Consider the following 15707-nt stretch of genomic DNA (forward strand, 5'->3'; position numbering starts at 1 on the left):
GAAGGAAGATTAAACCTAGTAAAATAAATTATGAAGGAAGAGTAAACCTGGTAGAATAGTATATGAAGGAAGAGTAAACCTGGTAGAATAGTATATGAAGGAAGAGTAAACCTGGTAGAATAGTTTATGAAGGAAGAGTAAACATTTATCTTCTTCTTCTGTCCAGGGTCCAACCTTGAGATCAGGATCTAATTCCTCCAGGTACATTTTGCTAAAATTACATAAAAACATCAGCACAATAGTATTTATATAACACAAAGCACCCCAAATCACAATTGAATTATTTTTAAACATTAACACAAAAATAAGTTTAAAATACTAAAACTTTCCTGTTTTCAGCAAAAGCCTTATGCTATTTTTCATGAGAACACTTTCTTTTAAAATGTTTTAAAAATCCCCATTTGTAGCTTTTCCCTCTACATATGCAGTATTAGTATCAAACTTTGATAATTAAAGTTAAAAAAATAAATATGTTGTTTTACCTCAACATATTTTGTAGTTTTATTTTTGATGTGTAGGTGGGTGCCGTCGTCTAAATATGTAGAAAAATTAGAGAAAGAAAGTATTGACGAGATTTCAATGATCGTGTTCCAAAGGTTCACTGTTTTCTTTAACAATTTATTTTTAATTTAAAATTTTTTTATAACAAAATTTAAAAAGAGAAGTGATATTTTTTTCTCCGACCGTTATATTTTTTTTATCTGATCATACATCTGTTTTGTGTTCATCTCTTTTAGATCTACGCATTCTATTCTCTTGTAGATAAGGGGAAAATGCATTTTGACAAATATTTTTGATTCATACTATTATCTAATTTGATATCTTGGCGCCAAAAATATCAAATTAAGTAAAACAGAAAGTTACTGTTTGTGAGGAGTAGATATCAGAATAATTTACAATTTTCAATATTTTTTTTTTCAGCATCATTTGAAAGTTACTTCAAACTAAGTTTCCTCCATTTTCTTGCTGGTTGAAAAAATGTCACTGCACCAAGCGGGGTTTGAAAATTCTGAGGAGATTCTGTGTCAGAATCCTGCCTTAATAATGACAAATGGAATAACAATGGTTAGGAAAGGAGTGGATATTTTTGACAAACAAATCTTGCTTCTTGAAAGTTCATCTCGGAAACAGTGCTTCAGAAAACTGCCATGTCTACAGCAATCCTTTCCTTACAGCCGGCAGAGTATAAACCCGTATCATATTGCATGGTGTACAACCTAAGAGGATTCTACTTTATAAGTTTCCATTTTCCTTGTTTCTGGCAAGAGGGAAGGGGAAGAGGATAAGAGAACGCCCCCCCCCCCTCTCTGCACAATTATCTTCTTTTTTTCCCAAGTATGGGGTACTGCCATGTTATTCCACACAGGGTTCTGTTTAGCCACAAGAAACTGGAGAGTTGTATAAGAACCTTACTGTTCTGAGCTCCCTTGATGCTTACACAGAGAAGCATATTCAATCGAAAGAATTAACGTCTTCCGACGAGTTCAGATACTTAATAACAGCTAAATAGGCTTGTTATTAAGGAATACATTTAAAGCTGCCAGTAGCAAAATCTGGATCCAGCTAGGTAAAAAACCTCCATTCTTCAGGTTAATACAGTGTTTCAATGTTTCTTGTAGTTCCATTTATTTCTTTTCCATTTGTGTGGAGGGGTGTGTACGGGGTTATACACTCCTGGCTAAAGTTTCTCTAGCTTGCCATTTTCTCTCTCTCACCCTGTATCCCTGTCTACTTTAAGAAGCGCCGAGCCAGAGCCAGTTGTCGCTGCTCTAATAGCACCGTGATTCAAAGATTGCCAGGTCTTACACAATGATCGTTGAGAATTTTGCAAATTACTTCTTTGAAACTAATGCTAGTGCTTTATAGTTAAAAAATGTGAATGTCTAGGACTAAAAAAAGTACAAGTGAGTTAGAGATGTGAAATCAAAGACAAAGCGTTGCAAGTTTTGCTATTTCAAGTTAAAATATTTACCCCTTATGGCGGCGGGGTGAACTTTTATCAGAAATTATGCGACCATCGGGGTATTGCGGGGGGTTGCTCGACACAGTCTTAAAAATTGATGCAACATTTCATGACAATATGGAATCTATGTGAATTACATCCATCAAGCTTTTCTCGGAAGAAAAATTGTGTGAATGATCTTGGTCACATATTTGACCATTTCAAGGGGAATGATGAGTTCAATGTGTTGGCTTTAAAACTTATTTTACAATTTTATGCCTTGATTGATATCCAAAGTTTAAAAATAACAACGAATGAATGGCAACCGTATGAAAATGTGCTGTTTAATTAGACATAAAATTAATGAAAGAAAAGATTTTACCTTTCCAAACACATCGTGCATAAGTTTGAGTGCAAAATCCCATTTTGTTTTCCCGATAGCACTGAAATAATTCATAATTAGTTGTTTCAATAATTCTTTTCTTGACTTTAATATTTATTTTAAAATAATTAAGACACTTTATGGCTTGATTTGTTTGACCTTATTTGATTAGTTTTGACTTGAATTATCAATTTAAATAGTAGATACAAAAACCATGAAACAGATCAACTGTGCAGTGTAAGGTTATTTTACTTTAACAGATTTTTCAAGATAATAGTAAAATTCATTTTTTTAAAACATAAAATACACATTATAATAAACTTTCTACTCACTTGACAATCTTGATAAGAGTCTGTTTGTGTTCCTCGATTAGTATCAGGCGACCATTTTGGAAACTCATTGGTGCTTCCATCCTAATCAATTTATATTTAATTAAGATACGTGTTTTTAAAAATATCAAAATTAAATCAAAATGAACAGATGTCTTAGCTAACTTATTTTCCTTTAAAAGGAACTGAAAAACGATTTGATTTTAAAGTTAAAATATGTCTTCGTAATTGCTAACTAAACGAACTGTTTACTCGCCTCAACCGCAAACCTTTATATTAAACAGGCTGTTTGATCTAGTAGAATTCATTGCCTTAAAATAAGATCTCCGACATCAGAACTGATATTTAAAAATAAAGCCCTCTATCATTCCTAGACTTGGGCCTTCTTTACGCCAATGTTCTACCCTTGGGTCTTGTACAATTAGACCCAATGATTATAATTGGTTCTGTCTGTATCATCATTATCATTATCATTATCATTATCATTATCATTATCATTATCATTATCATTATCATTATCCTTATCACTATCATTATCATTATCATTATCATTATCATTATTATTAACAATCAATCTACAGACAAAGTACAACGATTTGCATAATCAATTGGCTGAGTGTAAATTTCGAAAACTCAAAGTTTACACAAGTATATTATTTCCATAATGTTTTTTTTATAAATATAGCCATTTTAAAGTTTGATTTTTAATTTTAAATGTAAAAATTAGATAATATTTACGAAATTTACTATCTCCAGCCTTTGGAGACTCGCTAAATTTGGTACCTCTTGATAGATAAAGCTTCCTTCTTCTTCTTAACCTTTGTGTACACGTGACCTAAAATAATTGAAAATATTTTTCAAAAATTATCTTCTTTCAGGTACTTATTAGTGATTTTCCATGCAAAGATGATAAAGCCCGATTTACAACGGTACCCTTGAAACCTTAATCTGGTCAAAAATGAGAAGATAATGTCGTTTTCCTGACTCGTTCAGCTAAAAATATAAAGTTAAAAGGAACAAAAACATGGATATCTAATTCATATGGAGGTTCACATTGCTAAGCAAAAAAGGAGGATGGCCGACCTGAGAAAACTGATATTTGAAAATAGCTTAAAACCTACCGATGGATGTTGCATATCTATGGAAACTGATCTTAGAGTCTACCAATAGACTCTCCAAGCTCTCACATGTCATCTTTAAGTTATTTTTAAACCTGAAAACATAAAATTAACATTCTCTAAAATGGGAAAATGATAAATGAAGACTTGTTCTTTTTAACAACATAATCTCAGAGTAACTTTTTAAACATGGATACCATTTTTTGACAATTCCTTAAAATTATAAACCCATAAAATATTAAGTAGATGTTTCTGAGAAGGAAGAGGGGGAGATTTTTCAGGAAACCATGAAATTTTTCTTTGTATGGATGGAAGTGTTACGTACAATAAAAAAGCTTACCTTTCAGGACAGTTTTCATTAATGAACTCGACAAGTATGGAGATATCGATTCCAAATTTAGATTTTCCATCGTACTCTAGCGTCAGCTCTAGTATATCAGGACCGTGGACGCAGGTCTAATTCGTCAATACGCATTTTAAAAATTAAATAATGTTAAAAATATTGTACTCAGCCTGCCAACTCTGAGGTCGGAACTCTTGAATAAAATTGCGCTTATTTACAACGTCTGAACTCGCCATTCAAACTGGGAACTTTTAATCAGCGATTAAGAAAAAATTATCATAATGCTTCAAACACAACAATTTATGGAATAGTTTTTTCTTAAAAAAATAGCTTATATATATTCAGGGGTATAGAAAAGTACATACCTCTTATGTTAAAAATAAACAAAAATACCCACATAATTCAATTTAAAATAAGTCTTCCAATTATTTTCAGTTTGCGTAAAATGCGTATGCATTCCTTGTTGACACAGATCAGGTTGGAAATGTGCTTCTCGGACACTAGCATTAGAGCTCTAAATGTAGTTATATTCATTAAAAAAATATTATGTATTATTCAATTGATTATTTCAAAAATCTTCTTTTACTTCAATCAACAAGCTTTTTATCCACTTTTCAGTTTATTATTCCCTCAAAAAGATACGGGAGATACAACCAGGCTTATATTCTTATTGTATAATGTAGCATTTTAAGAGAATGTACCTGAATTTAAGGAGTTTGATGCTGGTGAACGTAATCCCGAAGAGAAAGGATGGAATCTTCTGGAACAGAAAGTACTTCTTCCTAAATAACAATTAGTTAAATTTACTTTTTTTAAAGTTCTGATTAGAATCATGACTAAACATTCTCTTAAAACGTTTGTTCCCGAAAAATCGGGAAAAAGTCTGTAAAAATTCACTTCACGTCGCTTAAAATATTTTTTCTTTTGTTTTCTATTGATCCCCCCCCCCCCCACCCCCATATAAACATGGGGGGGAGGGCTTACTTTACGCCGCATTTGTATACCTTTACAAGTTTACCACTTGCCCCACTTACATTAAAGTTTAGCTTAATTAATCAATTAACCTGAAAGTGTTGTCATCCAATCGTCTCTCGATGTCTTTCTCCGATCTATTTAAAAAATAAATCAATCGCCAAACCAAATTAAGTCTATTTAAATCAATTCGAATCAAACCTAATAAAAATCAAAAATCAAATCAGATAAAATGAAATAAAATAAAATAAAATCATATCATATCATATCATATCATATCATATCATATCATATATCATATCATATGATGGTAAGCAATTACATCAATATACTAAAGACGACTTTTAAAATATAAGTTTTAATTGTTAACAAGCTTTTTCGTAAACAAGCTTAAGCCAAGCCAAGCAAAACCAAACTAACCTTCTCGCCATATGACTGGAAGCGAAGTTGATATCGTAAGGACTAATGAGATCAAGGGCGTGGAGCGCCATATCTTCCTGGTCGGTAAACGCAGTCTAAACGATTGGACTAGGTTAGGTTCTTCTAATTATCATTACAGTGGGACAGATAAAACTCAAATATTAAGATAAAATTATAGCAGACGCTTGGATATCTAAACATGGAAGTTAAAACGTTTCCCATATCTCAATTTGTGGCAAATCGGCCAAGGGGCTCATTATTTAAGATCGGACAAACAAACAAACAGCAGACAATCAGAGATTACTACTTTGCCTATTAAACCTTTAAGATTATTGTTGTAACTAAACAAATAGCTTGAACATCAACTTTTTAGGTGAAAAGGGTCAGTGTACGTGTTTTCTGTTTATTAGACATCTAAAAAGCATGACTTAATTCCAACAGTGACAGTTGTATGGGTCCCATTGTATCTAGGCGATTGATTCAGGTAATATGACCGGAATAAAACAAACGCTGTTAAAAAACATTTACTAAATTTTGTTTGATTTTAATATTCCTTTTCACGTTATTGGGCGATCAATGTTCGTATTTTATAATAATGAACTGAAAAAGACTATATTGAATAACTATTTCAGGGGATATTAGTTCCAAAACTAACACTTGGCCCATTTCTAACACTGCAAAACCCATTTCTAATCTACAAAGTTATCTTTTTCAAGAATATATATTTATAAAAAATGTAAATTTTAAACTTGTATTAAGGTGTGAGAATTAGTTTTTGATGATTCTCGATTTCATTTTCGAACATATCCCTATTTTGAAACAATTACCGGATTTCAGCTCATGTCGCGTTTTCGGAACATATCCTGGTTTTGAGACAATTACCGGAATTCATATCAATGTCAATTTTCAAGTATTTACGCACCTATGAAACAAAACAAGATTTTTGCTAAGGTAAAATGTAAACAAAATAGAAAATAAAAACAAACGGTTCTTTTATCTATATAAAAATTTGGCTTGTCTGGGTGTCTGTTTGTTTGTTTGTATCCAATAAACGTCAAAACGGCTGAACAGATCGGGCCCAAATTTTTTGTGGGACATTACGTGACCACAGGGAAGGTTTATGAATGATAAAAATTAAATAAAAATGTGTTTTAAAGGTTTTTAATTTTGCAAAAAAATTCAAATTCTTGAAAATCCGCGAATTTTAATTAAAAATCCGCAAAATTTTCTTCTTTGTTTTAAAATGTAAACAAAAAGAACAAGTTCACAATTTAAATAGAAGATAGGCGCCTAAAAGCCTGGTAATTTAAAAATCATTACAGCATTTAGAAATCAAAATATTAATATCATATGCGGGGAACTGTTTGTTTAAAATGTTTGAAAATAAATTATCCATATTCTCTAATTTAACAGATAAAATGTGAAACATTTATAAACTTATATTCTAGAAATAATTCAGAAGTTAATTTAGTCTTTATAATATAATATTGGTTTTAGTGATTTATTTTGTAAGTTATAAAAGTAAGTATTGTTTTGAATTGTGGATTATACTCAAAAACGGGAAAGTGGGTTTTTTATTTAATTTTTTATAGTTTTTATTATCGACTTTTATTCTTGATATGGGCTGGGATCCCAAAAACCCAGTCTTTCAATTTGTGCCCATTTCTAACACTCAGTGTTAGAAATGGGCCAAGTGTTGGTTTTGGAACTAAGGTCTCCTGTATTTCTTTATCAGATCTGAGCTGAAAACTTTAAGACTGGGATATCCCTAATCCCGATCTATTAATTAATCTGGAATTAATAACATGAGGAGAACAAGCAATATTTAATCTGGAGGTTAAGAAAAAGAGGATCAAGCATTGATCTCGATATCCACCATTCTAAAGTTTTCAGCTCTGAGCTATTTTTCATCAAAAACTTTACCTTAATGTCGATTTCTTCTTCAACAAACTTTCGTTTCTTAGTCGGTGCAGGCCTGTAAAATAAATTAATCTAACTTTCAATTTTGGAAATTTGTTAAACACGACAGAAAAATGTGGTTTAAACAATATAACTGAATGAATCCAAAAACATTAAACAGGGTATCCCAAAAAGCATCGAAATTAAGTAACTATGGAAAAGAATTATCAATATAAAACCTGAAAAAAAAATTAAATAATAAAAAAGCTTAGTCTGCTAGATTCTTATATATTTTTTATGAAAACGTTTGTCTTTTGTTATTCTGGGTTTTAAACTATTAACGAGAGCTGAAAAGTATTTTCGTTCGCACACATGTTTATTTTCGGGACACCCTGTATAATTTGTATATCTTTCGGGACACCCTATATCTTTACCTGTAAACGCGCGGAAGATAAATTCTTGGCATTTTGAGACTAACCTTGTTTTCTGATCAACTTGATGAAGAATGCCCGGTAAGTTCAGCTGGTGCTTCGATTCTTCAATTTTAACCTGAAAAACTGTGGGTTAAAGGACTGTAAACGTTATTTAAATGGACAGTTCATTATTAGAGTCACTGAGTGGTATGTTCGATCAACAACCTTCATCTGAACAAAAATGAGAATGTAATTGTAATTTCTTTCTTCTGTTAAGCGTCAAATTTTCCAAATTTCATACACAAAGGTTTTAACAGATCAAATCAAATGCAATATTTATTACATAAAGACGAAAAAGTTGAAATTAAAATAATCATTACAATAGTAACAGTTCATCCCCGTGAGGGAAAAGGATCTGGTTGGCCAGGTTTAAAATGTACCGTTGTGAATCAAACAAGCCACACTATAAAAGCAGTGATATTAATTGACTTTTTTTACCAGTTTATACGAGTATTTAAAAATTGGACCAACGGTTTCACTAATTTTAAGGGGGGGGATATTACAACCTCTGATAGTGATACCAACTAATCGCCTGATTGTAAGATTTCTTAATGTTTTACCTTACAGTCAAGCATTTCACCAGGGTCGTCCAGATTTTCTTCTAGGACATCCCTACACTCTTCAAACTTAATAAAACATTATTTGAACATCCCTAAACTCTTCAAACTTAACAAAACATTATATTTGAACATCCCTAAACTCTTCAAACTTAACAAAACATTATATTTGAACATCACTGAAGTCTTCAAACTTAAAAAACCTTATTTGAACATCCCTACGCTCTTCAAACGTAACAAAACATAATTAGAACATCCTACACTCTCTAAACTTAACAAAACATTATTAAATTATGTTAAATATATAAATAAATAATAAATAAATAAAAAAAAAATAAATAAATAATTAAATGTTATGTTATGTTAAATTATGTTAAACTTAACAAAGCATTATTTGAAAATCCCTACACTCTATAAAACATTATTAGAAAATCCCTACACTCATAAACTTAACAAAACATTATTAGAACATCCCTACACTCTATAAACTTAACAAAACATTATTAGAACATCCCTACACTCATAAACTTAACAAAACATTATATATGAACATCCCTACATTCTTCAAACTTAACAAAACATAATATATGAACATCGTTTCACTCTTAAGACTTAACAAAACATAATAAATGAACATCTCTTCACTCTTCAGACTTAACAAAACATAATAAATGAACATCTCTTCACTCTTCAGACTTAACAAAACATAATATATGAACATCTCTTCACTCTTCAGACTTAACAAACCAAAAATTGTATACTAGGAAATTACCCTAAATTTGTAACATTAATAAACAAAATCGGCATTAAAAATAATAGAAAAGTTGTCTGAACCGCGTCGAAGATCCGATAACCAAACTGAATTGAACGAGAATTCTCATAAAAAATTATATCTTAAAACTTGTAGTTTAATCAGAAAGGTATCAACTAGTACTTTTGAACTTATAGCCCATTTTTTTAAAAGAATGCATTAGAAAGCTAATTAATCTTTTTAACTGCACGAGAGTACAATATGTTGCGGCAATACAAGCATTATAAACAATAATATTGATTTGGGCAATGAAGACGATATTTTGAGAAGTATGAGGTATTGCATCGATCGGACTACTGGTCGATCGAATATGAAATATATGAAGCAAACCCCATTTAATTATTACTTTAACAAAAAGAAAGTGTAATGGTTACGACAACCGCTGAATGAGCATTAGCTTAGATGAATAATAATAATAATAAAAGTTCGATTGATCTATAGTCCGGTTGATACTTCGACAATCAAACAAAGACGATTTTCCAAGAAAAGTTTCTACGCGGCAGAATCAACACAAAAAGTGAAAATTTTCAACCTGTCAAGTCAAACAAACAAGAGAAGCTATTTGTAAATAGCTGTCTTAAACTCATTTGTTTTCTCTTTACTTCACAATACAGTTAAGCACATCTGTGGTCGGAATAGATTTTTGGCATGGGGTGAAGGGAGCAGGAGGGGGGGATAGATAAAACTCCTAAGAATGCGCGAATACCGGATAATATTTTCTTAATTCTCTCTCTCTATGACAGCTTGCTCTGACAGCTTGCTTCTATAGTAATGTTGAGGATGAATACGAATGTTATGAATTTGATATTTTTGATACGAATGTTGGGTTTGATTGTTTATCTGATCTTGATACTTGGATACGAATGTCATGATAGGCTTGATACGAATGTTGAAAAGGATGGATACGAATGTTATTAATTTGAGATCAGGAAAGATCATCCCATTAAAGATATGAATGAAACTTTATTAACCTGAGATATAATTCCGACAATATTATTATCATCTTCCACCAGTATTTCCTCCTGAAACAAATTGTTCATAAATGTTTAGATAATTCAAATTTTAAATGTAAGATACAAATACTTCCAAAAACTTCAAAGATGTAAAGTTTTCAAAGTTTTACAGTTATTAAAAGCAATAAAAAAATGACATCCCAAAATTTGAGGACATTTCTTTGCTTCGCTCCGAATCATAAATTTAGACTTCACTTAAAACCATCCCCCCCCTACGATAAATGTTACCTTAACAGTGTCGCTGAACTCAAGTTTAACGAATTCCCTGGCATTATCGCCCATAACGAGATTCTGAAATATTCATCTTTAGAAATCCACGAGTTTTATTTTCATCTGCGAAAAGCGAGCAAATCCTTGCACAAACGTTTCTTGAACAACATGTATGACGAATAAACAAAGGATAAAGTTGAATTTAAAGTCTCTGAAAAGCTATAATTTTTTCTAAATTGATCAAACCCAACCTATATCAAATTAATAACATTCGTATCCATCCTTTTCCATCCTTTTTTATTCTTCCTTAACATTACTATAGAAGCAAGCTGTCACAGCAAGCTGTCATTGAGAGAGAGAATTAAGAAAATATTATCCGGTATTCGCGCATTCATAGGAGTTTTATCTATCCCCCCCACCTGCTCCCTTCACCCCATGCCTAGATTTTTGCCTTTAAGCTTTTCATGAGATTAAGTTAACCGAAGATCAAAATGTCGTGGATGTGTTTACATACCAAATTTAGACACTTGATGTTTTTATTTCTTAAATTGGATTGTATTTCAGATCACTTTTAGTGTGCCGCAAGGCTTTGAAATAGCAAGAACGGGGGTTGGATGTGAATGCGATAGTTTGAAGCAGTAAAATAGAAAGGGAGAGAGATAGATAGATGGCAATGCAGGGACATGTAGGATATTTCCAGGGGGCTGGAGAACAACCTAATACCGAGGAAGTTAAGGTAAGGATCCAGGGTTGTCATTATTCGGGTCTGTCTTAGAGATCGATTTTTGGACATCCCCCTCCTATATAAATTTTGTACATGACCACTCTTTTTCAGCAAAATTTTTATTATTTATTTTGTATTATTTTAGGGTTAGGTTAGGTTAAGGACAGGCTAGGAGGTCGGACACCGCGGCCACATGATCAATTATATCAATGTGTAANTAGCACTTTAACTGAAAACGACTGTTAACTTAATTTCAAGCTAAAAGCGTCAAAATGGCATTTGATAGAATCGTATACTAGGACAGACCCGAATTCTTCAATGAAGTTATCCATGGTACAGATATTTAATTCATTAACGACGAGATTGTGACACCAAAATATAAACAGCATAAACATCCACGAATTTTCAACATGACCGATAACAAAAACAAACTAATCTATCTCTTAAACTACCGAATATCTATTAAAAGTGTTTCTTTCCTTCTTGTTGAAAGGTATTCAGAAAATTGAAACCGGTTTAGAACTATCTACAATTGCTTCTGGATAATGCTTGTCAGAATATTAATATTTAAATCATCAAATATGTTGTTTGTTTAGGGTGATGTTGGATCTCGGTATTCTGACATTAATGTACTGCTGGACCAAATACTTAATATCACGGACCAATCTCTAGACGAGGCACAGGTATACTGCCGTCTTCAACCCATATTTTCTTGAACATATTCCCCCCCTGTATATATAACTTTTATGTGGGAATATCATTGATCGTAAAGGGACTGAAAAGGAAAAATGAAATGGGGTTAAGGCCTGAAACCTGAGAATCTCAATAGTTGACCGAACAATACATATAAGACATCTAGCTGATGTTCCGGCCTCGAAAAATTGACAAAAAAATTATACCAAAACGTATATATGTAAGATATACGTCTGTATCACGTGACCAGAGTTCCTTCCAATGGCAGTGCAGTTTGCTGGTCATGTGATGATAATACTGCACTGCCATTTGTTGGAGTTATGGTGACATGTTCCGGAAGCATAAACAATATTATCAATTAAATCTATTAAAAATGAATAATTTTTAAATTCAAATAATAATTGGAGCAAATTTGAGTTTCTCAGCCTCCTCTGGGATATCGTTGTTTTTTAATTGGTTGCGTATTTGTTGAATATGATCTGTTTAAAACTAAAAATCATAAACAAAATCTTACATCTATCGTTTTGGTATAATTTTTACACAGTTTTATATCAATTTCTCAAACCAGGAACATCAAACAGAACTCTTGTATGTCTCAATCAATTCTGGAGTTTCTAAGGTTTCAGCCTATACCCCCTTTTATTTTTCATTTACAGATCATTCATAATTCATACTCTCTCCCCTTTGTGAAAGAAATTCTATTAATCTTTTCCAAAAATTGCCTAATTGCAAATTCATTTCTAAAATTGCAGAATGAAACATAGAGAAAGAAGAAAATCGCCAATTTTTCCTGAAACGACGACGAAGATGCTCATTTATAAATATTTGTAGACAATATTTTGACCAATTATATTGATTTTTTAAATGATTATTATTTGTTTGATGTTAGGCTCGAAAGCATACTCTGAACTCCCATCGGATGAAGCCTGCTCTGTTCAGTGTTCTCTGTGAGATAAAGGTATCTGTGTTTTTCATTCTATTTATCTCGTTTTGGCTTCCTGGATCCGGATTTAAAGGACAAAGTTTCAACCAAAAACTGTATAAAAGACATGGTTCTTTTAAAACTCTAAATTGAACTGTTAAAAAACTGTCTCTGAATGGTTTATCAAGTTTTAGCATAAATATAAACGAAAAAGAAGAAAAAAATGAAAATTCTGCGTTTGTAAAAAAAAATACACTCTTAGTCTTTAAGAAATGTTCATCATCGGGATCAGGACCTGGATTTGCACCAAAATTAAATGGATTCTTAGAACTTTGAATTATTTTCAAATATTCGGTGGAATTATTGTTTAAAACTTTTTTGCGCTTGTCCCATTTATAATGGGGGGGGGGGGGGCACAAAACGTATTAGTCTCCGGAAAATTTAAACAGTGTTTAAACATAACTTAGAATTGTCGTAGAACGTTGATTTATTTTTTTTGCATATTTTGCATTATTTATTGTAACTGCAAAATTCAGTTTAATAAAAATCTGAGCAAAAATGTGCGCGCACTTTTTGATGGAAAATGTTACTTTTGTCGCAATTTTGCAACATTGACACTTTGAAATGAACTTGAATTTGCATTTGCTTCAAGATGCTTTCAAACATGTAAACCTTGAACAGTTTTGCACAAAAAAAGCCTCAAATCCCCGCACGCGCGCATTTTAGAAAATATTTGAGATTCTTATCTTTTTCAATTTTGGCTTTACTAAGAATTAAAGTAGCATGCGATACATCAAACTGCAAGTAAATTGGGTAATGTAACCACATATTTTTCGAGTCAATTTACAGGTAATTGTTCACGAGAAATTCATTTCCGATGTCAAAATAAATATTGGAGCTGCCTGACTATAGAGTAATACGTTTTGTGCCCTTAATAGAGTATAAACGATTTCAGAGCTGAAAACTTTAGAATGAGATATCCTTAATCCCAACTAGCTATTTAATCTAAGTATCCAATGGACACACTTTTGATTTTTTCTTAAACCGTTCTTTCTTGGATATAGTAGAGAAAAATCAAAATTTCAAATTTACGGCTTCATATATGCGACTCTGATTGGTTGAATTTTATACACTTTTCAGGATACAAGTACAAGATTAGATTAGTCTCGATATTAAGAAAAAGAGAATCAAGCATTAATCTCTATATCCACCATTCTAAAGTTTTCAGCTCAGATTTCTTCAAAGGAATTTTTTTCTTCAGTTGCCGTCTTAAAGTGTTAAAGGGTTCTTTAATTCGTACTCTCTGTTCTATATGAGTTTGAATAATTTTATTCCTCTAGGAGAGAACTGGAATAACAACAAGGAATCTAAATGATGATGATCCCCCTGATCCCCAGCTCATGAGGTTAGCACTTTAATTTTTTTGTTGTTGACATTTTTACTTGTCTTTTTCTCAAAGGAATTAATAATAATTGTTTTAAAATTCTTTATCAGGCTCTTATCATTAATAATATACCAACCCTTATAAAAAGTTGTTTTTTAAAGTATGTATGCAACAATTTTCATTGAATCCCTTTTATTATGCAGGTCCATATTAAAACCAGCTTTTTGTTAAGAAATAAATATAATTTTATCTCCGAAAAATTAAAACCAATAAAAATAAAATTGAATTCCGATCGATACGTTCCTTTATTAAACGCTGTTTTCAGTGTGCAACAATTTTCATCGAATCCTGCCAATCTAAAAACTTATATGCAGGCCCTTTTTGAAACAAAATCTTAAAAGAAGCTCATTAATCTACTCTCAGAAAAAAATAATGATTAATTTAAATTTTACATAATGATTATTAACCCTTTGGCAGGGCTACGTCCTCTGGTTTTTCATTGAATTTGTGGGGATAAAAATTTCAATTTAATTGGTTCTAGTTTTTTGAGAGTACACAATACATTTATCATTATTATTATCTTTTTATCATTACTAATGTTACCGAAAGGATCATTAGGTGTCTGAGAGTTTACAGAAAGGTCAATGGCAGACCGCCATAGGCTTGTCTCCCAACCCTGAATTTACACCCAGCTCTTAACTGAAAGGGAGGTCAAGTCTGAAATATCAGATTAATGGACTGACAGTGAATTTTATTATTATTATTATTATCATTATTATGTCAAGGTTGGATAACATGTTGATTGCTGAAGGAGTGGCTGGACCTGATAAAACAGGAAGTGCTATTGCTGCTCCACCTCCGGTAATATATTTCCGGTTCCGAGATATTTTGTCTATTGGATCCGGATCCGTAAAAATATGTGAATACATGGATACTGATCTATGTTACAGAATATGAACTAAAACAAAAAGAACTAAATGTTTGCTCTTAGTGTCAATACACAAATACTAATGTTATCAAATACAGAACTAAAATATCCTTCCTGATCTCTGTTTGGTAATTTAAGTCCCAACAGACAAATTAGCGGAAAAATTGTTGTTGCCAATAATTTAAAGCATTAGAGAACATCCTCCCCGGTCAATATTTTAAAATTGTGATTGATCAAAAGTTTGGCATAATAAACACCTCATTAACAACAACTCGAAATCAAATAAATGTAAAATGCTGTAAATCAAATTGTCATCTATATATACTTTGCTTGCCTGTTTGTTTGTTTGTATCCAGTAAACGGCTGAACCGATCGGGCCCTAATTTTTTGTGGGACCTCCCGTGGCCCCAGGGAAGGTTTATGAACGATAAAAATTTTAAACTTTGATTTTCATTTAATTGTTGATGAAATCCGCAAATTTTTTTGTATTTGTTAAAACACAGAGAACATGTTCACAATTAAAAATTTTAGATGAGCGCGAAGCGTCCTAAACTCCTAGTTGTTTGAAATCACAGAATCTTTTTGAT

The 15707-nt window shown here is 31.8% G+C and overlaps 2 protein-coding genes across 2 annotated transcripts in view; one reads left to right on the forward strand and one right to left on the reverse strand.

Annotated features, from left to right (window-relative positions):
- LOC111709485 (uncharacterized) overlaps positions 1-15707 on the reverse strand; it is a 24927-nt gene continuing 9220 nt past the window's right edge. Inside the window, exons 2-18 of the mRNA XM_023483154.1 lie at positions 13564-13569; positions 10488-10553; positions 10218-10268; positions 8439-8504; positions 7884-7954; positions 7430-7481; positions 5507-5601; positions 5179-5223; positions 4816-4896; positions 4574-4628; positions 4112-4227; positions 3775-3866; positions 3437-3488; positions 2657-2737; positions 2325-2385; positions 483-532; positions 1-211 (exon numbers count right to left, since the gene is read on the reverse strand). Of these exons, the coding sequence (XP_023338922.1) occupies positions 16-211; positions 483-532; positions 2325-2385; positions 2657-2737; positions 3437-3488; positions 3775-3866; positions 4112-4227; positions 4574-4628; positions 4816-4896; positions 5179-5223; positions 5507-5601; positions 7430-7481; positions 7884-7954; positions 8439-8504; positions 10218-10268; positions 10488-10541 (1218 nt within the window). The 5' untranslated portion in view covers positions 10542-10553; positions 13564-13569 and the 3' untranslated portion in view covers positions 1-15. The remainder of the gene's footprint in view (positions 212-482; positions 533-2324; positions 2386-2656; positions 2738-3436; positions 3489-3774; positions 3867-4111; positions 4228-4573; positions 4629-4815; positions 4897-5178; positions 5224-5506; positions 5602-7429; positions 7482-7883; positions 7955-8438; positions 8505-10217; positions 10269-10487; positions 10554-13563; positions 13570-15707) is intronic.
- Positions 11010-15707, forward strand: part of LOC111709486 (homeobox protein extradenticle) — a 10354-nt gene continuing 5656 nt past the window's right edge. The window contains exons 1-5 of the mRNA XM_023483155.1: positions 11010-11205; positions 11790-11876; positions 12776-12844; positions 14149-14213; positions 14978-15053. Coding sequence (XP_023338923.1) covers positions 11137-11205; positions 11790-11876; positions 12776-12844; positions 14149-14213; positions 14978-15053 — 366 coding nt within the window. The 5' untranslated portion in view covers positions 11010-11136. The remainder of the gene's footprint in view (positions 11206-11789; positions 11877-12775; positions 12845-14148; positions 14214-14977; positions 15054-15707) is intronic.

Source organism: Eurytemora carolleeae, unplaced genomic scaffold, assembly GCF_000591075.1.
Source record: "Eurytemora carolleeae unplaced genomic scaffold, Eaff_2.0 scaffold698, whole genome shotgun sequence".
Taxonomy (NCBI): Eukaryota; Metazoa; Arthropoda; class Copepoda; order Calanoida; family Temoridae; genus Eurytemora; species Eurytemora carolleeae.